At 44.0% G+C, this 23,800-nt stretch overlaps 1 protein-coding gene across 1 annotated transcript in view; it reads left to right on the top strand.

Moving 5' to 3' along the window:
- Window positions 1-23,800, top strand: part of LOC112109823 (adenylate kinase isoenzyme 5) — a 152,831-nt gene that overhangs the window by 113,343 nt on the left and 15,688 nt on the right. The window contains exons 11-12 of the mRNA XM_024204497.2: window positions 9,798-9,961; window positions 12,071-12,187. Coding sequence (XP_024060265.2) covers window positions 9,798-9,961; window positions 12,071-12,187 — 281 coding nt within the window. The remainder of the gene's footprint in view (window positions 1-9,797; window positions 9,962-12,070; window positions 12,188-23,800) is intronic.

Genomic DNA, 23,800 nt, shown 5'->3' with positions numbered 1-23,800 from the left:
AAGGTTGATTTATTTTTTTGGTGGTTCGGGTTCTGTAGTTTCTGCATCTGAGTGTTGCTCTTTTAAGACTTCTGAAAGCATGCTCCACACCTCGTCCCTCTCAGATTTTGGATGGCACTTCAGATTTTTAAACCTTGGGTCAAGTGCTGTAGCTATTTTTAGGAATCCCACATTGGGACCTTCTTTGAGTTTTGTCAAATCTGCTGTGAAAGTGTTCTTAAAACAAACATATGCTGGGACATCATCCAAGACTACTATAACATGAAACATATGACAGAATGTGGGTAAAACAGAACAGGAGACATACAATTCTCCCAAAGGAGTTCAGTCATAAATTTAATTAGCACATTATTTTTTTAATGAGCATCATCAGCATGAAAGCATGTCCTCTGGAATGATGGCCAAAGCATGAAAGGGCATATGAATGTTTAGCATATCTGGCACGTAAATACCTTGCAACGCCGGCTACAAAAGTGCCATGTGAACGTCTGTTCTCATATTCAGGTGACATTGTAAATAAGAAGCGGGCAGCATTATCTCCCGTAAATGTAAATAAACTTGTTTCTCTTAGCAATTGGCTGAACAAGAAGTGGGACCGAGTGGATTTGTAGGCTCTAAAGTTTTACGTAATTGCACTCAAAACCAAAACAATGTAACAAAAAAATCTACAATTTGTAAGTTATACTTTCACAATAAAGAGATTGCATTTCGGTACTTGTATGAGGTGAATTGAAAAATACTGTTTCTTTTGTTTACCATTTTTACAGTGCAAATATTTGTAATAAAAAATAATATAAAGTGAGCACTGAGCACTTTAGATGCTGTGTTGTAACAGAAATCAATATATTTGAAAATGTATAAAAACATCCAAAATATTTTATAAATTTCAATTGGTATTCTGTTGTTTAACAGTGCGGTTAATCGCGATTAATTTTTTTAATCACAATTCATTTTTTTAGTTAATCACGTACGTTAACTGCAATTAATTGACAGCCCTAATATATATATATATATAAATATATAGTACCATTTATATTATAAAAAATTAAAAGCTTGAATACATAAAAGGTTAGTGTATTGGCAGATGCAACACAGACACACTGATGCCTCAAAGTGCATTGATAGCCAGATGATTCCTTTCTAATCACTGAGATGGCTTAAGGTTTTATTAGCATCAGTCCTGAGCTGCACCATCCATTAAGAATATTCATTTTCTATTTTGATCGGTGTGAATCTGCTCTCTCACTAAAGGAGATTCACATTTCCAACACAGATGAGTAATGGATAAATAGAACATCAGCTAGCTAGGAGAGCCAGAGAAAATGTTCCTGTTTCTAATTAACCATGTTTTAAAGAAATCTAAGCGTCTCTAGCCTAATGATGATTTCCCCTGTATTATCTTTATTGATTGCATACACATAGCTGGAAGGATGGTCTTGTAGTTTGATTTAGACCAGTGGTTCCCAAACTTGTTCCACCGCTTGTGCAGGGAAAGCCCCTGGCGGGCCGGGCCGGGCCAGTTTGTTTACCTGCCGCGTCCGCAGGTTCGGCCGATCGCGGCTCCCAGTGGCTGCGGTTCACTGCCCCAGGCCAATGGGAGCTGCTGGAAGTGGAAGCCAGTGCGTCCCTCGGCCCGTGCTGCTTCCAGCAGCTCCCATTGGCCTGGAGCAGCGAACCACGGCCACTGGGAGCTGCGATTGGCCGAACCTGCGGACGCGGCAGGTAAACAAACCGGCCCAGCCCAGCCTGCCAGGGGCTTTCCCTGAAAAAGCGGCAGAATAAGTTTGGGAACCGCTGATTTAGACACTGGACTGAGACTTGGAAGGATTGGCCTTCTGTTGTATGTTCTGCCACAGACTTGCAATGCGATCTTGGATAGCTCACTTAATACCTCTGTGCCTTGGGTTCCATATCCATGAAGCGAAGTAGTAATATTAGCCTGCCTCAAAAGTGTGTTGCAAAGGTAAATAAATTAATTTATGAGGTGATCAGATAATACAGTGGAAGGGGCCATAGCAATAGACACTCATTTCTTTTTTAAAGTGTTAGATTACGAGAGAAAGCTTAGAAGAATCTTATTCTTACCCACAACCTTTGTTCAATGTAACAGTTGGTACAAAATAGCTTTAAAAGAAGAGTGATAAGTATTAAATGACATATCGCTCCAAGCAATGGTAAAAAGTTTTAACAACTTCATAAGCACTCTCTCTACTGTATTAGTTGGAAGGAAGAAATATTCTCCTGAAACAATATCATTTAAACAAAACACAAAAATAGTAATATAGTCTCTTTCTGCACTTTTTCTTTTGTGTGTGTGTACAAGCTAAAAGCAATAAACTCCAAACAGAAAAATACAAACCATACAAGACAGCATTTTTTTATTCCTTCTGGTCCATATCATCCGCTCGCCCTTAAGCGTTAACCAGTCCCTCTTTCTGGTGCTGAGCCCAGTGGGAGTCAGCTGTGCCCAGTGAGGGTCAGCTGTGTCTAATTAGCTCACAGCTGAGAGCACCTCCCTCAGTGGATCTTGATTCATTGCTGGCAATTAACCCACCAAAGTTCAGCCCTTAGTCCAGCTCGGCAGTATCCTTCCTTTGCGCTTGTCCATGGGTTATTAACTCTGATTTTACAACTAACACTCATCTAACAGCATGTATATTCATACTGGCACAGATCATGAAGTAAACATTATTTTCTCGTCTAGTCTTTTGGCCACAGGTAGGTCTGTGATAATAAGCCTTCTGGACCAGCAGCCAAAAGTGTGGGTGTTCCTAAGAAGAATATTAGAAGTGAACTCTCCCTACTCTTTGCACTGGTTGGTTTAAGATTTGTAAACTTTCATTGTTGGACCTTGCATTGAGTGTGGTACAATATGAAGGGATGTTCATCTGCAACCCCCCAAAACTCCTCAGCTAGAGAGACCAGGGTTTAGCAAATCAGGCAATGGGGACAGATCATTCTGAACAGTGAGATGAAGAAAATGGAACTCCACCATGTGGGCCCACCTGCTTCTGGGCTTGGTAGGAGGAAGTAGTTTCTGCACCTCCAAGAGTAAAGGGGCTGTGACTGGCCCTTGAGTTGAATGCTGGAAGCGTCCTTCCACCTTCTCCCTGTGCACCTGTACAAAGGCAAGACACAGGCTATCCCTAAACCCGAATGTTTACTCCATTTTTTTTAATTACTGTGTTACTTTGTTACAAAGGGACAGTTTCTAATATAAAGAGCTACATCCTACCATCCTGCTGTCTTTGCACCTTCATTCGTGACTTGCATCCCTTCATTCTGAGTGCAATTCTGTGAGGTGCTTAGTGCCCTCATTCCCATTAAAAAAATGAGGTTCAGGCTTAAAAAACAAAAAGCCTGCTCTCACAGCATACAAGCTCAAAGCTGTTAGCATTCTGGGACCTTTCCTGGCACAACTTACATCGTTTAGGGAACTGTGCAATTAGTGGCAGGAAAGAAAACAAGAGGTATAGGACAAAGAACTTCAAACATGGGAACAGTGTTATTGTACTTTCCATCACTGGGCTTCCTAGCCTCCCATCATGTTATTTGCATTCATATTTCTTGTACAGTTTTATCTTCGAAATGGTTGTATAATTAATTATGGTAGCACTTAGGGAATGTCTACACTGCAAGTAGACATTCGCGGCTGGCCCATGGCAGATGACTTGTGAGGGCTCTCAGGGGCTGTTTAATTGCAGTGTAGACATTTGGGTTTGGGCTGCAGCTTGAGCTCTGGGATCCTCCCACCACGCAGGGTTTTAAAGCCCAGGCTCCAGCCCCTGCCGGAAAGTCTACACAGCAATTAAACAGTCCCTTTGCTTGAGCCCTGCAAGCCCAAGTCAGCTGGCACAGGCCAGGGCAGGTTTTTAATTGCAGTGTAGACATACTCCTAGAGGCCAAGATTGGTGCCTCCTTGTGCTAGGCACTGCACAGAGTAAGAGATGGTCCATGACCCTAACTGCCTACAATCTAAGTAGACAAGACACAAAAGGTGGGAGAGAAACCAGTAAGGAAACTTGCCCAAGTTTCACACAGCAGGTTAGTTACAGAGGTGGGATTAGAATCCAGGCTCCCAGGCCAATACCTTGTCCACCAAACCACTGTTTCTCATAAAAAGTATAAATTACTGAAAAACTCAGGGTCCTCTGTAACTCACATTTTCCCTATGAGACGGTACTCAATATTTTAAAAAATATTAATTTACTTTTTTGGAGAAGAATGACCAAAAAAAAATAAAATGTGATTTTTTTTCTTTAAGGCAACCACAATCTTGGGTTCCTGCCGGTGGCTGTTTTATATATCTGCATTGTAAATGCACAAAATCAATTAAATTTATGGTAACAGATTTAGGATTAAATAAAACAGTCAACAGTAAAATGTGCCAAGTCAGTTCTGTCCTGTAATTTGTAACTAATTGTAGAAGGAAGCAGGGATAGTTCATACTTATCCTCTCAGGTCTGATTATGCAGTCCTGAGCTTAGTGGCAGTTTTGCCTCTAGAAAAAACTGCAGAACTAGATCTGCAGTTGTCAAAGTTTACACATATCTGTTTTTCTTTTTTTTTAAATTGCCAGTTGTCTACTAATGATATGTAGCACTCAGATGATCATCTATGAAGAATGTGTATAGCCAGACACATTTAAATCCAAACATATATTTCACACTATCCTTGTGAATAATGACACATTCATACTGTGTATGTGAGTTTGCTTAGCCCTGGTCTACACTGGGAGGGTGAGGGGGGGATCGATCTAAGTTATGCAACTTCAGCTACATGAATAACATAGCTGAAGTCAACATACTTAGATCAACTTACCGTGGTTTCTTCACCGCGGTGAGTCGACTGCTGCCACTTCCCTTCGACTCTGCCTGCGCTTCTCGTGGTGCAGGAGTACAGAAGTCGACGGGCGAGCGCTCGGGGATCGATTTATCGTGTCTAGACTAGACACGATAAATCGATCCCCGCTGGATCAATCGCTGCCCGCTGATCCGGCAGGTAAGGTAGACACATACCCTTAGAGTTTAGCTCTTTATGGGCATGACATATTTAAAATCAGAAAGGATGAGATTAAATCAGAAAGGATGAGATTAATATTGCAAGATGAACAGCCAGTTGCCAATGATCATTCTGTTGCTGGTTAACACTCAGCCATCTTCCAAAAACATGTAGGTGGAGCAAAAAATGACAGCATACAAAAACTGATAGTATTCAACAGTGTTTTACGCCTTTATTACAAAAGCAAGGGCACATGTTCCTACTTCAAAACGTGGCATAACTACTGGGCCATTGTGAAGACTGTTAACTGATTATTTCAGGGTCTTTGCTCTGTTCTGTTTGAAAAATAATGTGAAAGAAATTGCAGTGGAAGCTCCGTACCTGAAGGTTTCTAGCTGCAAGTATCTAACTGTTGTTTAATGTGCAGCTTTATAAATCTAGTATCTTTATTTGGCAGCTGTCAAGCACTGTGGAGAGTGCACTTTCTTCTGTTTTAGAATGCTACATTGATGTAACAAGACATTGAAAAAGACACATTTTGCAACAGTGTTTTTACTGCACAAAATACTGTTGATTTACAGTTAAGATTACTTAAGTGCCAATCTCATCAGTGCACTCCCTGAAAAGCAAGGAGAAGTTTCATTAAGGGAACCTTCTTTCACATACCTTCCCACCAAGACATCTCTTAGCCAATCACACTAACAAATGCCAGGCTTCCAGCACTGCTAGCTCCCTTCAGCTTCCCTCACAGACAGAAACACAGCATACATGTCAAATTCCTGAAATTCACACTCTAATGCAAAACCTGAATGCCAGCCTCAACACCATTACTGTGGCCGTAGGGATGTACGTGTCTGCTGGTACATGCTATATGTGCCTAAAGAAAGTATGAGGCTGGTGTTAAGGTTTTGCGTTAGAGTGAGTTTCAGGAATTTGGTATATGCTTGCAGTCTAAAAAGGCAAAAACAGAGGAAGGACGGAGAGAGAGGATGTAATGAACAAGCAACGTGCTCGAGATGATGGCAGTCACATGGCACATTAATGCCAGGGCTGGTCTTTTTCATATTTGTTTACATAACTGTTTTATTTATATTTTTAAACTTTGTTTGGGGGCACTCTGGGTTGAGGGAAGGATTGTTGGTGTAAGAGAGGAGTTGGTAAAAGGAGAGGAAAACTGAGGGGGAGCCGTGTAAAAATGGGAGGCGGGAAGAATGAGCTGGAGAAAGCACAGTGAGCTGGGGGGTGAGGTAAGGCAGCTGACGGGCTGCAGAGGTCTGGAGGGGGGGGGAATGAACAGACAAGGGTGATACAACATATGAGGGGGAAAGCTGAGTGAATATGAAATCAGGAGGCTGTGAGGCTCCTCCCCATGTGGAGTGAGGAGGTGAGGCTACTGTGACTAATGCACTGGGCAGGACTCTGTGGGGCTAGCTGGCTCATATTTACCACTGAACCCTCATCTGTAGCTGGTACCCAGATACCTAGGCCTGGATCCACAAAGGTACTGAGTTGCCTTAATCCCAGTTTTAGACTACTGTAATCCCTGCTCAGCAGCTGCCCCACAAGTGCCAACTTTCTAAAGTGCCAGGGGGTGCTCGCCCCCTGGCTCTGCCCCAGGCCTTGCACCCACTCCACCCTATCCCCCAATGTCCCACCCTGCCCTGCCTCTTCCCACCCCCCCGCCCCACCTCTTCCTGACCAGTTCCGCCCCTCCCTCCCAGCCTCCTGCTTGCATGCGTGCTGTGTCCTCACTCCTCCCCCCTCCCTCCCAGCCTCCTCCTTGCATGCCATGAAACATCTGATTATGGCAGGCAGGCGTGTGGGGAGGAAGGGGGAGGTGCTCATCCGTGGGGCTCACCACTGGGGGGATTGAGGGGAGCGGATAGGGGGGCTGCCGGTGGGTGCTCAGAACCCACCATTTTTTCCCGGTGGGTGCTCCAGCCCTAGAGCACCTATAGAGTTAGGCACCTATGAATTGCCTAACCCTGTATGTGCCTAGACTCACGCAGCACCTAAGTTTTTGCAGTAAAAATTTCCTAGATGCTTACATTTCTGCCTTTGGGCCTGCACAGTGCCACCTCACACAAGGCATCCGGACACCTATCTTTCTAAAGGGAAGAAAATGAGGTTATCCCAAAGAGTAACCCTTTCCCCAAAAACATTCCCAGTGAAGATGCAGCGCCTGATGCTTTCATTGTATGTTAACAGTGTTCATTGTGACTCTCCAATAAAAGGCACCGCGTTTATACAAGACAAATGCATTCTTTTGTCACTGTTACATTCTGGCCAAATTTCTGTTCTCAGTTACACCACTGTAATGCCACTGAACGATATCTGTTTGGGGCAGCATTTTCTTACAACTCAATGTGAAGGCCTGGAACATGGATACTTTTGTGCCTGAAGGGGATTGATGGCTAAATTCATGAGTGTGTCAGCCCATATTTGTTCACTAAAGCAATCAAGAAAGAAAAATGGATGAATCTTGGACTCAGTCACATAGTGGAGTAGTATGCATAGTATTTGGATATTAAAGAGTTGACAGCGTTGATTGCCAACCTCAAACATTCAAAAACCATGAGTCAGACACCCAAATCATAAGGTTTACTTTTAACGATTATACTGTGGTTTTGGGCTGTCTTGATTTTTGAACTCTCCCTTGCCCCCATGTGCAACAATGAGAGTGTTACTAGCTCTCCCAAATGTACAGAGTAAGGTGATTTTTTGGTGCCTACTGCAGATGCTCTCACCCTGGAAGACCCAGCTGAGGTCCAGTTACACAAGCTTGTATAAAATGCTGCCTGGTAATGGTGCTGCTGAGCTTCCAGCTTCTCCCCAAACCCAAATATTCTAATTGAGCAGTTCTGCCACCCCAGACCCATATCTGCCCATCCCACAGGCTGGCAATTAAATTCATCCTACCCACTCCCCCCTTCACACACGCACACATCAACTCTGCCCCCTTCCTAGCTTCATATAGGCCTCTACCTCTCCCCACCACATACACACCCCTCTGCTCTTCCTGCAGCTCCAGGAGTTCTTCACCCACCTCCCAGGCTGGTGAGGGGCAGCTCCAGGGGTTCTTCATCCCCTCACCCCCTTCCCAGGCTGGTGGGAGGCAGCTCCCAATGTTCTTTGTCCCTTCGCCCCCTTCTCAGGCTAGTGTTGCAGGGATGGAGAGGTGAGGGAGGAGCAGACTGACCCATTATTCACAGGTGGGAAGGGGAAAGCAGAGCTGTCCTGAGCCACTGGTTCCTTTCTGCTTCTTCCTCCTTCCTCCCTTCTCGTGACAATGGCAGTGGCTGCTCCCTCTCCTCGCCTTGCCAACCCAGAAATGTCTCTCAGCTCCTGAGAGGATGGGGGGGGGGGGAAAGGGGAGCTCTGCCTGCTTCCTGCAGCAGCCCTGATTGGCTGCTCTTTCCCAGGAGGCAGGTCCTGGGGGAGCCTGATGCTCAGATAGGGTTTTCCCCAGGCAGGGATGAAAACAATTTTAAGGCTGGAGCGTCTAGTGAGACTGACTCCAGAAGGGCTAAAGTCCTGGTGCCCCAAGGCTGGCACTGCACTCTGGTGGCCAGCTCTCACAGTTTTTCCATGCGTGATGGGATTCTGGCTGGGCTGGGCTGGAGCCTTTCTCCTGATGGCCTGAGAGGCTCCAGTGCTCTAACAAACTTGAGCTCTGCCTGCGGGAAATCCCCCTCTGACTGGCTGTCTGCCCCATGCCCTGCCTCCTGGGGTAGAGCAAGCAATTAAAGCTACTGCAGAAAGAGCTCCCTCCCCACATCCTCAGCTCCCAAAGCTATTCTCAGTTTCTCACAGAAAGAGAGAGGGGAGGAAGGAGCAGGAAGAGGCCAGCAGCCTTCCTCTCCTGTGAGCAACAGCCCCAGTTCATCAGCTCCTTCCCTGCAATGCCCAGCCAGGAAAGGAGCAGTGATGAGGCTGGGGGGCCTGGGCAGATGTGGGGGAAAGGGGAAGCTGGGAATTAAGTGCTGGGCAGGGGTCTGGTTGATGTGGGAGTGAAAAATGCTGCAGCAGGAGCAAGTACTAATGGACAGTACTAATTGTCACTCACACATCAGCGATGGGCAGGAAGAGTTCAAAAATCAAAAGACAGACCACAAAACACAATTTATTTCTGGCTTTCTTTAAACTCTCATGATTTGCCTCTGGAGAACAAACCAGTATCTCCCAGCACTGAGGAGAATGAACAAAGCTTCCAGTTTAATCTGTCAGCCACTGGAATGGACAAACCACAAAAGAAACTGGCTCCCCCTGGGGAAGGGGCGAGCAGAATCTTCTGCTATCTATTGGTGCATCTCTGTACAAGAAAATACCATCACTTCTTGTAGTGGGTGGGCCTTCAGGTCACAGTTAATTAGCTAAGAAATTCTATGCAGTATCTGCCTGGTAATTTACTGCCATTAAGTTACATTGCTTATTCCAAGGGCCTCCACTGGTACACCAGTGTGAAATCAGTGTGAAAGGAGAATCTGTTACACTGATTTCTGTTCCCCAAATAGTTACCACATAATGAAGAGAAAAAGGAACAACTTATTTGAAGAGCTAAAATCCTCAATTTAGGGGCTTGCTCTCTTCTCAGCAGTGTTACTTAATGGTAGTATGTTACGAGGCAGTTTCTGCACAGAATGCTTTAAATAACTATGTACTTGAACGCCCAGTCAGTACAAGAAGTCATGTTATTTTCATTACATTTTCCCAACTGCAGTGATTAATAAAAAGGCCAATTGTTTAGCTCCCCGCAATTTCTGTTTCTAACTCTAGATTTTCCCCCCCTCATGAAGGTGGCCCTGGCTCTGGCAAAGGAACCCAGTGTGAACAATTAGCACAGAAATATGGATTTACACATCTGTCTACTGGTGACCTCCTCCGACGTGAATTAACATCATCATCAGAGAGGAGCAAACTGATCAAAGACATCATGGAATGTGGCGAACTGGTGCCTGGAGTAAGCTGCAGTTTCATTTGCAAAATAAAGGGGGCAGTGGGTGTCCCTCAAAAAGTGTGGAAATAGGAAAGCAGCACTGGTATGTATTCCCATCTGAGGGGAAGTAAGCCTAGAGCTTGGTAGAGAGGATCCCTAATTCCCAGATATGTGGCATTTCTCTTTCTTTTGTATACTGGTGACGTAGTTATCCCTTCTCACACCATACCCATAAATTCCTTATGGTAGATTAATTATTAAACACAATGGGCCAGATTGCAAGCTACACCTTGCAAAAGATGCAACACAGAAGTAGCAGCAAAGGGAACTTTATGCCACTTTTACAGCTTCCAAATTCTGGGCTGGTCCCAGAGCTGGCATGGCCTTCAGTGTAAATTGGAGCATCCCTAGCAGCTATTTTAATTTACATTAACTGCAATGGCTCCCTAAGGAACTGGCTGGCAGCCCAGAATAGCTGAGCGCCAACTGACGGGGAATGTGAAGAGGTGTAGGGGCTGTTATTTCAGTCTCTGGCCAGGAAATCCCTCTGAACTACAATAATTTCCAGATGCGGGGCGGAGGGGCAGGAGAGGTCCCTGCACTTTACAGCATCTGAGCAGCATAAAGGGGCCAGGCTACAGGCCAGAATCAGGGACAATATGATGTGCAGCAAGTGCAGTTAGATCAAGAGATGTGTGTGTTAATAAAAGGCATCAAGAAATGCCGCCCATAGGAAATTAAAAGGAGTACTGGGTCTAGCTTAGTGTTGTTATCTTCCCAGTTTGTCTGGTGGGACAAACTCTCTTGTCATTTACAACAAGATACCAAGATATTGCATTGACACAATGTGATGCTGTGTCAAAATACAATCAGATTGTGAAGTATCATTATAATGTCATAAAGTTTCATGGTCCACACAGTTCAGGGCACCTGCACCTGTATTTTCCCACAGTGATCGAGCAAGGGCACTCTCAGGTTTCCAGCTCCTCAGTTGTTGCCTTTCTCAATGGGGACCAGTGTCTCTTTCCCTTCTGACTGGGGTATTTCCAGGCTGCACAGCTTCCTGCCTTCATTGTGTTCTTTCCAGCACAGACAGGTTGCTCACCAACACCTGCTTGCTTTCTCATCAGAGATGGTTAGGTGTAATTGCTACAGTTATAAGTTACCACACAGCACTTCCTATGCAAGCCTGCTTTAAAACACTACAGAGAAAACATATTAAAAGCAATAAAAGAACCCACACACATGCTAATAAGCTTACCAGAATTAACCCTAACATGGATTCTGACACGAGCAGTCCTTCTACTTCCCTCCCAAGGGGATTCTTTGTGGTTACCAGTTCATCACAGCTTCAGCTCAGAACAAGCACCCAGTTTTATGGGACCTCAGTAGGTCCAGTCCTTTCAACCCTATGCTAATAATTGGGGTCCTCATGGACTAGGGCTCCTGTCCATTTGCAGGATCAGGAGGAAGGCCATCAGCCAGTTTAAAACCAGGCTAGTTATCCAAAAACCATTTCTTTGCTTGTTGGTTCCTGGAGAATCTGGTTTGAACTAGTATATACAGACCTTGGGGCAGAGGGGTGTCAAAGGGCTGATAATGGAGGAATTACATTAGCATCCCCCTCCCAACTTGAGAAGGTGGATAGGGTGCCATAGTAATACATACACAACTGCATTTTAATATACTGTACTCCAAATGTATTAATTCAGTACAGTTTAACTTACTTCAGTAAAGTTTATCTTAATTCCATAAAGTTTGTTCAGGCTATTACAGGACAGTGTCAGTCTGTCACAGTCCCCAGATAGATTTTGAGACTCAGATATGTCCCACAACAACAGCACATCACAACAGGAAAGATCCTGGAAAATCCAGAACAGGTTTTGTTCTGACCCTGGTTCTGGGTTTGCGTGACATAGCTGTTCCTGAGGGAAAGCTATTCCTCCCCTATAGCAAACTACCCTCTCCCTGGGCAGCTAGAAAAAAAAAAAAGCCAGCTTTCAAGGGACCTGCTCGAAGCAAAGCAGAGTTATGGTAGTTCATGAAGACATAGGATTAAAGTCCATGTGTAAAAACTGAGCCCTTTAAAGGAATATTTATTAGTAACCAAAGAATTCTTTTTCTTCAATACAGGATATTGTTTTGGCGCTACTGAAGGAGGCCATGATTGCCCGTTTAGGAGACACAAAGGGATTTCTGATTGATGGGTATCCCTGGGAGGTGAAACAAGGAGAAGAATTTGAATGCAAGGTGAACATCTAGTTATTTACCATTATTGCTGATATTAAAATTCAACTTGCATCTGACACACAAATCAGCTACTCAAGTCCCTATTTTTGACAGATATGGCTCTTTATAAGCCACTGTTCCAACTTGTTGGCTAAGAGAGTAGAGAGTTGCTATTGATCACTGGGGATCTGGAACGCCAGCAATACAGTGAATCCAGCTTACTCCGCCAATTATATGGTCTCTGCAGTGCCAGAAGGAATAAAAATTGATTTTAGCCATTTAAGTTACATTAAATACAGACGAGAGCAATTCTGTTTAGTAAGATATTGCCATTTTGAGAGTCACTTTTCTCACTATAGCTACACCTTCAGTTTGCTTGTGCTGCTACTGCATCTCTCATCAAAAGGCAATGTGGCATAACAGAATTTCAAGCACTATTAGATGCATTATTAAGCTCTCTCTTTAAGTTGAGTCAGAGCTCTCAGTGCCTGCAACCATTGTGACTGAGCAAAGCACAGGCCAAATTATTGTGGTAGGTAGGATGCTGAAATACTCATAAAAGAGCATTTTGCAAGTTTTTGTATGGTAGTTTACAAAGATTAAGGAAGCTATTGATTTTTTCACTGTGCACAAAGATCTACAGAGAAGTCTCAGTTATTGATTTCTCAGCCTGCAGAAAATATTCCATTCTCTCTAAATAAGTGCCTGGATTGAATTTGCACAAGCTCACTAGCACAATGAAAAAGCAGAACAGGAGTGGCTGATTAGTTTATATCCTGGAGGAAAATAATAATTATGTATTCCATTATATTGCACCTTCACTCTACACATTCTCTTGTAACTCATTTAAAATGTTGTGAAGACTTATTGAGTCATCAATGGACCTTTAGTTGCTTTATATAGATTCTGTTCACTACAAAAGAGTCACAAAAGCCACAGGAGGTGGGAGAAATGGCTTCAACACCCAGTCAAGATAATTAGCAATAAAGTTGGGCAGGTCACAGATTCATTTTTGGTCCATTAGTGCCTCCCTGTGCACAAAATTAAGTAATTCTCCCATGTCTCTTTCCAATAGTGTGTGCCAATTTAACAAAGGGACTCCCACAGAAATGTTCCCTCTCTGCCTCTGATAAACGCCACATGTATTTGCATGTCTTTGCAGAGTGGAAGGGCAGGACTGGAGAAACTCTGTATCCAAGGGGAAAGGGGCAGGGGGCAGCACCACTGGACAAATAAACTTATAGTGATTGCACTTATTGGAAGTGACTATACCTGAAATAGGATCTGAGTATGAAAACCCTTACTCAAATGAGTAGTTCTTTCTCATGCAAATAGAGTAATGAATAGTGTAAGTAAGTAACATTCAGCTGAGCAAAGGTTTTCATTTCAGGCTCAGGCTTCTACTCAGTACATTGATAGTTCAGCTGTGTTTGATCTGTGTAACTTGAAATGGTGTGGGAGGAGATGGGGGACATATCCGACCCTGGAAAATACTTAGAACAGACTGACATGAGGTGCAATCAGATTCATTCCAGAGGCTGCATGTTTGGATTTTTTTTTTTTAAACCTTCAGCAGAATCCCAAGAGGAAAAGTTCTCTGGCAGTAATAGTGGGAGGGGTTGACTCCATCAAAGGCAGGAAAGCCATCCCTTCAGTTTGGTGGCAAAATTTTAATAAAAGTTCCCAAGAACCATCTCTAGCACGTCAAAGTTCTATTGGCGAAAGACAGAGGTAATAATCATGATTCCTTAAATTGAAATATTGATTCACAGACCCAGAGAACCTCAGTTATCAGAGGCCAGAACTCTGCACCCACTAGCCTTGTTGATGTCCCACGCAGCTGTGAAAACTCAAAATACTTTATGGAAGTATTTAACACTGAATAGTCCAATTAACACCCCATGGCACTGATCAGCACAGCTGAGTGTAAAAGCTGCAAAGGGCAACTTCCAGCTGAGACAAGTTTAGCACAGCTCCTACAGACTTGCCCGAAGGGGAGCTGCCTGGTAGTGTTGAGCTGCCAACGGATCACCAAGGTCCCACTTCAAACCTCAGCCCTCTTAATGTGCAGAATGGACAGCCAGAGTCCAGTTACCTGATGAAGTGTCTTCAGTGGCCTAACAGAGTGAGTTCCACTTGCATATCTGGCCACCATTTAACTCACACCTCACTAGGGTGACTGCCATTTCAAAATGTAAGAACAGGACAAATGCAGGAACCCCCCTCTCCCTCCATGGCCCTGCCCCCCCCTTCTTCACCTGGAGGCTTGCCCCCCTGGCCAAGCCAGAGCCAGGCAGTGGTAATAGCCGCCCAGGGAGCCCAGGTTGCTGTGGGGAGCCTCGGACCCTCCACCTGCCCTGGGTGGTGTGCCGGGTTGTCCAAGAACAGCCCACAGCCCATGTCCCTACTCCCTCCCATGTCTGTGCCACCCAAGGCAGGTGGAGGGTCCAAGGCTCCCCACAGCGGCCCAGACTCCCTGGGTGGCTCTTACTACTGCCCAGCTTCTGGCCCGGCCAGGGGTGGGGCCTCAGGGGGGAAGAGGAGGAGCATGGGGTGCGGCCTCATGGCAAGAGGGGACTAAGGCCCACCTCAGCCCCACCACCAGGAAGAGACTGGCACCGCCTCGGGCACGCATGGAGTGGAGCCACAGGGAATCTGGGACAAATGCTGACCTGGAGTCATTTGAACTGGGACTTGAAATGTACATTTCGGGACTGTCCAATCAGGGATGGGTGGTCTTCCTACACCTCACTGACAGTTTTAGAGAGCTAGCACCCAGATGGTGTTAGAGGAAGTTAAGGGAAGGGCATAGGCTCAGAGGCCACCTGCTGCATAGCACTGCTACAGGAGGGACATCTGAAGGATCCATATGAGCGGTGAGAGATGACAGCTAGAGACAGAAGATCAGAGGGTATGTCTACACTACAGGATTAATCCGAATTTAGATAATTCGAATTTGGGAAACAGGTTGTATAAATTCGATTGTGCGCGGCCACACTAAGCACCTTAATTCGGTTTTAAACCACATTAATTCGGTGGTGTGCGGCCACACTACCCCATTAACTTAAACACAGTAATTCGGTGGTGTGCGTCCACACTAACCCTAATTCGAATTAACAAAATCGATTTAGGCTCTACTCCGTTCGTCGAGGTGGAGTACAGAAATCGATTTAAAGGGCCCTTTAATTCGAATTAACTGGCTCTGTAGTGTGGACGGGTGAAGGGTTAATTCGGATTAAGGCAGCTAAATCCGAATTAAAGTCCTAGTGTAGACCAGGCCAGATTCTGTACGGGTCTCCAAGAGACACAGCCCAGGGCAAGGGGGAACAAAGGTGGCTTTAGGCTGCTGCAGGGGCTGAAATGGCCCTCAGTGTAACTTAGACAGCCCTGGAGGCTCCTAACCTGCTGCCCACTCTTTGTGCCTGTTGCTTGAGGTGCAAGTCAGAATGGCCTGAACAGTATGTGCCATGACCCAACTCAGTGCCTGCTCTTGGGGAGTTTTCCCTCAGCCCCTTGTGGGCTGTTTGCAGCCCCTACTCATTGCCAGAGCAGCATGTAGGGACTGGAGCAGGGGAAGAAATCCCTCCCAGAATTCCACAGATATTGTCTCCTGGATTAAGCTCTATGGCAGTGGTTCTCAAACTAGGGCTGCCGCTTGTTCAGGGAAAGCCCCTGGCGGGCCGGGCCGGTTTGTTTACCTGCCGCGTCCGCAGGTTCGGACGATCGTGGCTCCCACTGGGGGACAATGGGGACTGTGGGAAGCAGCGTGGGCCGAGGGACGTGCTGGCCACCCTTCCTGCAGCCCCCATTGGCCTGGAGCGGCGAACCGCGGCCAGTAGGAGCTGCGATCGAAATTACATAGGGACAGTTTGAGCAGTATCTTACTCTGCAAGTAGTCCTATGGAAACATTCTAAAGACCCAATATATTGGAGTCAGTGAGAGTTGAGGGCACTCAGAAGCATCCTAGAATTGTTCCATATCCTGCATCATTGGGCATTGTGGGACAGATTGTGCCTCCTTTATATGGAGCAGTACCGTTGAGCTCCTTTTCACAGTATCTGAGCACCCTAAATTGTCAATGGATTTTATTCTCACTGCCCCTCCTCCCCCCCCCCCCCCATATGGTAAGAATGTATTATCCCATTTTTAAGATGGGGAACTGAGGCAGAGTGAGACTAAGGCCTTCAAGGAAAGAAGGTACCTTTTTTAAAATCATGTGTTAGCTAACATGTGGTAATCAATACATGGTAACATCCTAGCATGGACAAGGCAGTTGTGGTTTTAACACATTAACAGGTCAAGAGAAATACAATAGAACCTCAGAGTTATGGACACCTCGGGAATGGAGGTTGTTCGTAACTCTGAAATGGTTGTAACGCTGAACAAAACATTATGGTGGTTCTTTCAAAAGTTTACAACTGAATATTGACTTAATACAGCTTTGAAATGTTACTGCACAGAAGAAAAATGCTGCTTTTAACTATCTTAATTTAAATGAAACAAGCACAGAAACAGTTTCCTTACCTTGTCAAATCTTTTTTTAAAAACTTTCCTTTTCTTTCTTTTTTTTTAAGTAGTTTATGTTTAACACAGGATTGCACTGTATTTGCTTTTATTTTTATATTTATGTTTTGGTCTCTGCTGCTGTCTGATTGCGTACTTCTGGTTCCAAATGAGGTACGTGGTTGACCGGTCAGTTTGCAACTCTGGTATTCGTAAATCTGAGGTTCTACTGTACTAGGCTCCACCTAGTGTTTACCTCAATGTGCTAACGTGTTAAAGCTACAATGGTCTTGTTCACACTGGGATTTTATGGCATGTTGGCTAACGTGGTTATAAAACCTTTTTTACTAATGTGGGTGTACCCCAAATGACTTGCTCAACGTCACACAGAAAGCATGTGACAGAGCAGAGAATTGAATTGGTGTTTTCTGAGTCCCAGTGTGTTATCCTAAACAGTGGCCCAGCCTATCTTACTATGAAAGTTATTTCAGGAATTTCAGTGGGACTACACGTGGTGTAGGATGCCACCCAACATGGGTAAGGATGGCAGAAGCTTGTCTAAAGAATATCAAGACGTTCTGGTGAAGAACCTCTCCAAACAAGCTCCCACGTTCACTAGTGTTTTCCCTCTTGGCTCACAGTAAAAAAGGAGCCTGATGCTCCTGTGAAAAATGAACCACTGAGATGCCAGGAGAGTTGTAATTACTGTGGTTGCTCAGTACACTAAACCCCTAAGGTGCCAGTAGTGTGCTTAGAGTACCACAACTCGGAGGCAAGCACTGTAGGTGTAGTAGGCGCCATCCCTGGTGGGTCCCAGTAACCACTGAGATATATGGCTAAGTGAAAGGGTATTTTAAGGCTGGCAGGAAAGGGGACGGTTGCTAATATCCTAGGTACTGAGGCTTAAACAGTTACAGTTCGAAGTGATCAATATCAGTTCCTGTTTGGGTCCCTGGGGCAGTACAGTCAAGAGTCAGGACCCTACAGGTCTAGTGCCTGGGGGGCCCTCTACAGTCCAGTTTCTGCTCCAAGCAAATAGGTGCTTGCAGGTTTCTAGGCCAGGCTCAATTAATGTCTCTCATTGGGGTTCCTCTGCACTCGCGCCTGCCCAGTCATTGCTGCTCCTCCATAAGTCCCACACAGAGCTGCACCCGGTAGTTACAGCCTGTTCCACACATGGCTCTGCATACATGTAGGGTTGCCAATTTAGGTTGGACATATTCCTGGAGGTTTCATCACATGACATAATCTTTCATGAAAGATTAATTTTTAATTCCTGGAGACTCCAGGTCAATCCTGGAGGGTTGGCAACCCTACATACAGTTCCTGGGGATAACTCTATGAATTCAGCTTCTTTCTAGCTCCCTGTTTGCCATGTGGCTGCTGCTTCAACTTTCCTGCAGCTCCTCACTTCCCATACAACCACTGTTTCCAAACAGAGCCTGGAGTGGCAACTTCCTGATTTGTGACCTTTTCCCTTACCTGGTCAGAAGGAAGAGGGATGTGCACTGAGGAAGGGGCTAATGGGAGTTGTAGTCCCCTGCTTGGTGGATGCATCACAGAATTCATAGGATGTAGGAGCCTGGTTGAATCCAAAGCCTGGTTGAATCCAAAGCAGCAGAAAGAGAGCGATCTGCATCATAGTCATGTTACAGTCCGGAATTTCAGGATTCGTTGTGGTATGTGTCTTGAGCATTGAGTTTTGTGGGTCGCCAACTCAAAAGTGGTACCAGCTCCAGCTGACATACAATTTGCTGAATCCACAGCAGAGCGCTCCACTGTTTTGGAAGAAAGGTGGAGTGGAAGGGAGGAGCTTTGGGGAGAGCTCGTTTTACAAGATGTACATTTTGCTAGCTGCTGCTCCCATACTTCACAAAAGTTGTCCAACGTGCTTCTAGAAATGACAAGGAATTATTTAGTCTTTGCGGTGTTGGAATCATTTCACTGTTCACAAACACTCCTTTGGTTGTCTTGACAACAAAGCTTATAGCGGTCTTTATTTTGGGATGGAGATGCTACTTGTACTTTAGAAGCCATTCCTAAATGAACGGAACCTAAGGTCATTTTCTTCTGTTGGCTCTTTAGTTGTCCCCTTTATCTGTGATGAAGCTGAAAGAGAGAAGAGCATTTACCAAGGAATCTCAGAAATTAGGTCCCTTTTAATTTAAAAGAGAAAGCCTTGCAGACTCAGGAAGGTGCTGAGAACCTCCTGCCAGGTGTTAAGCGTCTTCAATCCATATAATGTCAATGGGAGTTGAGGGCACTCGGTACGTCATTGTGACAGCCTGCAGATGTGGCATATGTAGCTGTATAATCAATATGATTTTGTTTTCTGTGTACCGCACCTTTAAATCCCTAGGATTCTGTTGTCTGTTTTGCAGGACAGCGTTGAAGCAGCACGTTATTGAGGACATGCACACATTGTTCTTTCTTGTTCTTTCCATTAATTTGGAATAAAAATTACTCAGACTGAAAGTATGACTGCCGTATATATATGGAAAAACATAATACCAGAGAGTAGGTGGGTTTATATGCAGTCTCAGCAGAATCACATGGATTTTCAAAAGTAAATATACCTGGTTTATCATACCGGGTAACATAGTTACCTATCAGTCAGCTGAGCCCTTGATATCCTCTTTATAAAAGTTACAGCATGGCTGTACTGAAGTCAGAGGAATTACTCCAGATTGACACCATCATAACTGTGGGCAGACTCTGACCCATTTATCTTGCTGTGGATTTGGAGGGAAACTTTAACTCATGAATAACGTAGCCACAAGTGGGCAATGTGGGCACTTACTTTAGGCACAGATAATATTGGGGTAGTTACTGCACCTCTTGATAACAATTTGTCGTATTTAAAACTGCTTCTGGACCCTTTCATTTTAAATCCAAGAAGACAACATTGCAGCCAGTGCTGCCATTATGTTTTCCTTGGTTGTGCTGAAAAGCCCTAGGAATGAAAGCCTGTCATGAGACTATCCAGCTGTTAGAGAGAGAGGCTCCCACAGCATGAGACCAGATGTTACAGCTGAGCCTTAGCTGCCTCTTAGAAATTCAGAATGTAAGGAAGCAGAAAAACAGGCTGAACGGTTCATAGTCCAAGCCACCTCCCTTATTCTTCAGCTACTGTAGACCTAATGTGAATATTTACATTTAAAAACTTACCTTTAAGGTACTGCCTTCTTAAAAGAATGGACTCCAGGAGAGCATCTTCCTTTCTGGGAGGTCCACATGTCAGTCATCTGAGGCTCTTTTACAGCCAATGGTAAAGTTCTCTAGCTCATGGTCACTAATGAAATGAATGGCCACTTTTTCTTGTCTTTTCCTAGAGAGAAGCCCTCCAAATCCCTGCTGGAATGGAAAAGAATAGAGAGCATCTTTAATTGTCTGTCCCTTTAATTGTCCCTTTCAAAGAACTTCAGACAAATGTGGATGGAGATCATATCTGACATTCTCATTACATGTGTTGATCATTAAACAAGCTAAGGCACAAAATGAGTTACACCTAGCAAGGGACATAAAAGGGAATAAGAGAAGATGAGAGACATTAAGAACAAGAAAAAGACAAAGGAAAGTGTAGGATTTCAGGTCTCTACTTAGTGGGGAAAGAGAGCTAATAACTGATGACATCAAGAAGGCTGAGATTTTTAATGCTTATTTTGCTTCAGTCTTCACTAAAAAGGTTAGTGGTGACAGAACATAAGAACGGCCGTACCGGGTCAGAGCAAAGGTCCATCTAGCCCAGTATCTTGTCTACCGACAGTGGCCAATGCCAGGTGCCCCAGAGGGAGTGTACCAACAGGCAATGATCAAGTGAGCTCTCTCCTGCCATCCATCTCCATCCTCTGACAAACAGAGGCTAGGGACGCCATTCCTTACCCATCCTGGCTAATAGCCATTAATGGACTTAACCACCATGAATTTATCCAGTTCTCTTTTAAACGCTGTTATAGTCCTAGCCTTCACAACCTCCTTAGGTAAGGAGTTCCACAAGTTGACTGTGCGCTGCGTGAAGAAGAACTTCCTTGTATTTGTTTTAAACCTGCTGCCTATTCATTTCATTTGGTGACCCCTAGTTCTTGTATTATGGGAATAAGTAAATAACTTTTCCTTATCCCCTTTCTCCACATCACTCGTGATTTTATATACCTCTATCATATCCCCCCTTAGTCTCCTCTTTTCCAAGCCGAAGAGTCCTAGCCTCTTTAATCTCTCCTCATATGGGACCCGTTCCAAACCCCTAATCATTTTAGTTGCCCTTTTCTGAACCTTTTCTAGTGCCAGTATATCTTTTTTTAGATGAGGAGACCACATCTGTGCGCAGTATTCGAGATGTGGGCGTACCATCGATTTATATAAGGGCAATAATAGATTCTCAGTCTTATTCTCTATCCCCTTTTTAATGATTCCTAACATCCTGTTTGCTTTTTTGACCGCCTCTGTACACTGCGCGGACATCTTCAGAGAACTATCCACAATGACTCCAAGATCTTTTTCCTGACTTGTTGTAGCTAAATTAGCCCCCATCATGTTGTATGTATAGTTGGGGTTATTTTTTCCAATGTGCATTACTTTACATTTATCCACATTAAATTTCATTTGCCATTTTGTTGCCCAATCACTTAGTTTTGTGAGATCTTTTTGAAGTTCATCACAGTCTGCTTTGGTCTTAACTATCTTGAGCAGTTTAGTATAATCTGCAAACTTTGCCACCTCACTGTTTACCCCTTTCTCCAGATCATTTATAAATAAGTTAAATAGGATTGGTCCGAGGACTGACCCTTGGGGCACCCACTAGTTACCTCTCTCCATTCTGAGAATTTACCATTAATTCCTACCCTTTGTTCCCGGTCTTTTAACCAGTTCTCAATCCATGAAAGGACCTTCCCTTTTATCCCATGACAACTTAATTTACGTAAGAGCCTTTGGTGTGGGAAACTAAACACAATTAATATTAACTACAAGAGAAAAGGAATACAAGCTAAAATTAGGAAACAGTAGTTTAAAGGATATGTATATAAGTTACATGTTTTCAAGTTGGCGGGCCTGAGGAAATTCATCCTAGAGTACTTAAGGAACTAGCTGAAGCAATCTCAGAACCATTAGCAATTATCTTCAAAAACTCATGGAGGACGGGTGAGGTCCCAGAGAACTGGAGAAGAGCAAACATAGCACCTATCTGTAAAAAGGGGAACAAAGAGGAGCTAGAGAATTATAGACCAGTCAGCCTAATTTCAATACCTGAAAGAAAACTGGAACAAATTCTTAAACAACCAATTTGTAAGTACCTAGAGGATACTAGGGTTATAAGTAATAGCCAGAATGGATTTGTCAAGAACAAATCCTGCTAAACAAACAATTTCCTTTTTTGACAGGGTTACTGGCCTCGTGGATGGGGGAAGCAGTAGACATGATATATTGTGATTTTTTTAGTAAGGCTTTTGACACAGTCCGACATGGGATTTTTATAAGCAAACTAGGAAAATATGGTCTAGATTAAATTACTATAAAATGGATGCACAGTTGGTTGAAAGATAATACTCAAAGAGTAGTTCAGCAGTGGTTTGCTGTCAAACTGGAAGGACATATCTGGTGGGTTCACACATGGGTCTGTCTTGGGTCTGGTACTATTCAATATTTTCATTAATGAATTAAGTAATGGAGGAGTGAGTACACTTAAGAATTTACAGATGGTGCCATGCTGGGAGAGATTACAAGCACTTTGGAGGACAGAATTAGAATTCAAAACAACCTTGACAAATTGGAGAATTGGTCTGAAATCAACAAGATTAAATTCAGTACAGAAATATTACACTTAGAAAGGAAAATGAAATGCACACATGCAAAGTGGGGAATAATTTGGCTAGGCAGTATTAATGCAGAGAAAAGGATCCAGGAGTTATAGTGGATCACAACTAAATATGAGTGAACAATGTGATGCAGTTGCAAAAAAGGGTAATATTCTGGGGTGTATTAACAGGAGTGTTGTACGTAAGACATAGAAGTTAACTGTCCCACTCTACTCAGCACTGGGAAGGCCTCAACTGGAGTATCGTGTCCAATATTGGGCACCACACTTAGGCCAGAGGAGAGCAACATAAGTGGCAAGAGGTTTAGAAAATCTGACCTATTAGGAAAAGTTTAAAAAACTGGGCATGTTTAGTCTGGAGAGGGAAAAAAAAAAGACTAAGGTGTGACCTGATAACAGCTTTCAAATATGTTAAGGGCTGTTATAAAGAGGACAGTGATCAATTGTTCTCCATGTCCATTGAAGGTAGGACAAGAAGTAATGTGATTATTCTTTAGCACAGGAGATTTAGGTTAGATATTAGAAAAAACTTTCTAACTATAAGTTAAGTTCTGAAGTAGGGTTCCAAGGGAGCTTATAGAATCTCTGTCACTGGAGGTTTTTAAAAACAGGTTGGACAAACACCTGTCAAGGATGGTTTAGGTTTACTTGGTCCTGCATCAGCGCAACGGGCTGGACTTGATGACCCGTCAAGCTCCCTTTCAGCTGTACATTTCTATGATTTTATGATCTCCATGCAGCTTATCACATACTAGGCTCAGTCCTACAGTTCTTGCTCAGACAAAATTCAGTGTCAATGGGCGTTTTTGGTTGAGCAGGCTGCAGGATAAAGTGCACTGCAGCTTTCTTAACCCAACATGTAGAGAAACATCCATGACGGCCCTTTAAAATTAATTACTGGGAATCATCCTCAGAATTTTTGTAAGGATCTGACACACACACATACACACACAGACACACAAAATATTTTATAACATTGGAACAGTGCAACCTGCCTGGGGTTCCCCCCCCCCCTCTTTTTTCAGGTTCTTTTTCAGCTGGGAATAAGTAAATGCATATAATATTCTTTTTTTTTATCAATTTGATTTCTTTGCCATGGCCCAAGAATTAAAAAAAAAAACCCACAAAAACCCGTTTCATTTTGCCTTGGTTCACTTGCGCCTCCCTTGGAAAAGGTCAACGCCTCCCCAGGGAAGGCAGCCTCACAGTTTGCGAAGCACGCAATGCTAGGTTTCTTCTTTTGTGAGTTAGAAACAATTCATCTCTGCATAAATCAGAGTGATATAACACATCTCTCTGTTCATACTAGAGCTATAGG

This window comes from Terrapene carolina, unplaced genomic scaffold (assembly GCF_002925995.2).
Source record: "Terrapene carolina triunguis isolate 2854851 unplaced genomic scaffold, T_m_triunguis-2.0 Scaffold211, whole genome shotgun sequence".
Classification (NCBI taxonomy): domain Eukaryota; kingdom Metazoa; phylum Chordata; order Testudines; family Emydidae; genus Terrapene; species Terrapene triunguis.
The sequence above is the reverse complement of the archived record's forward strand: the minus strand, read 5'-3'. Positions and strand labels throughout refer to the sequence as shown.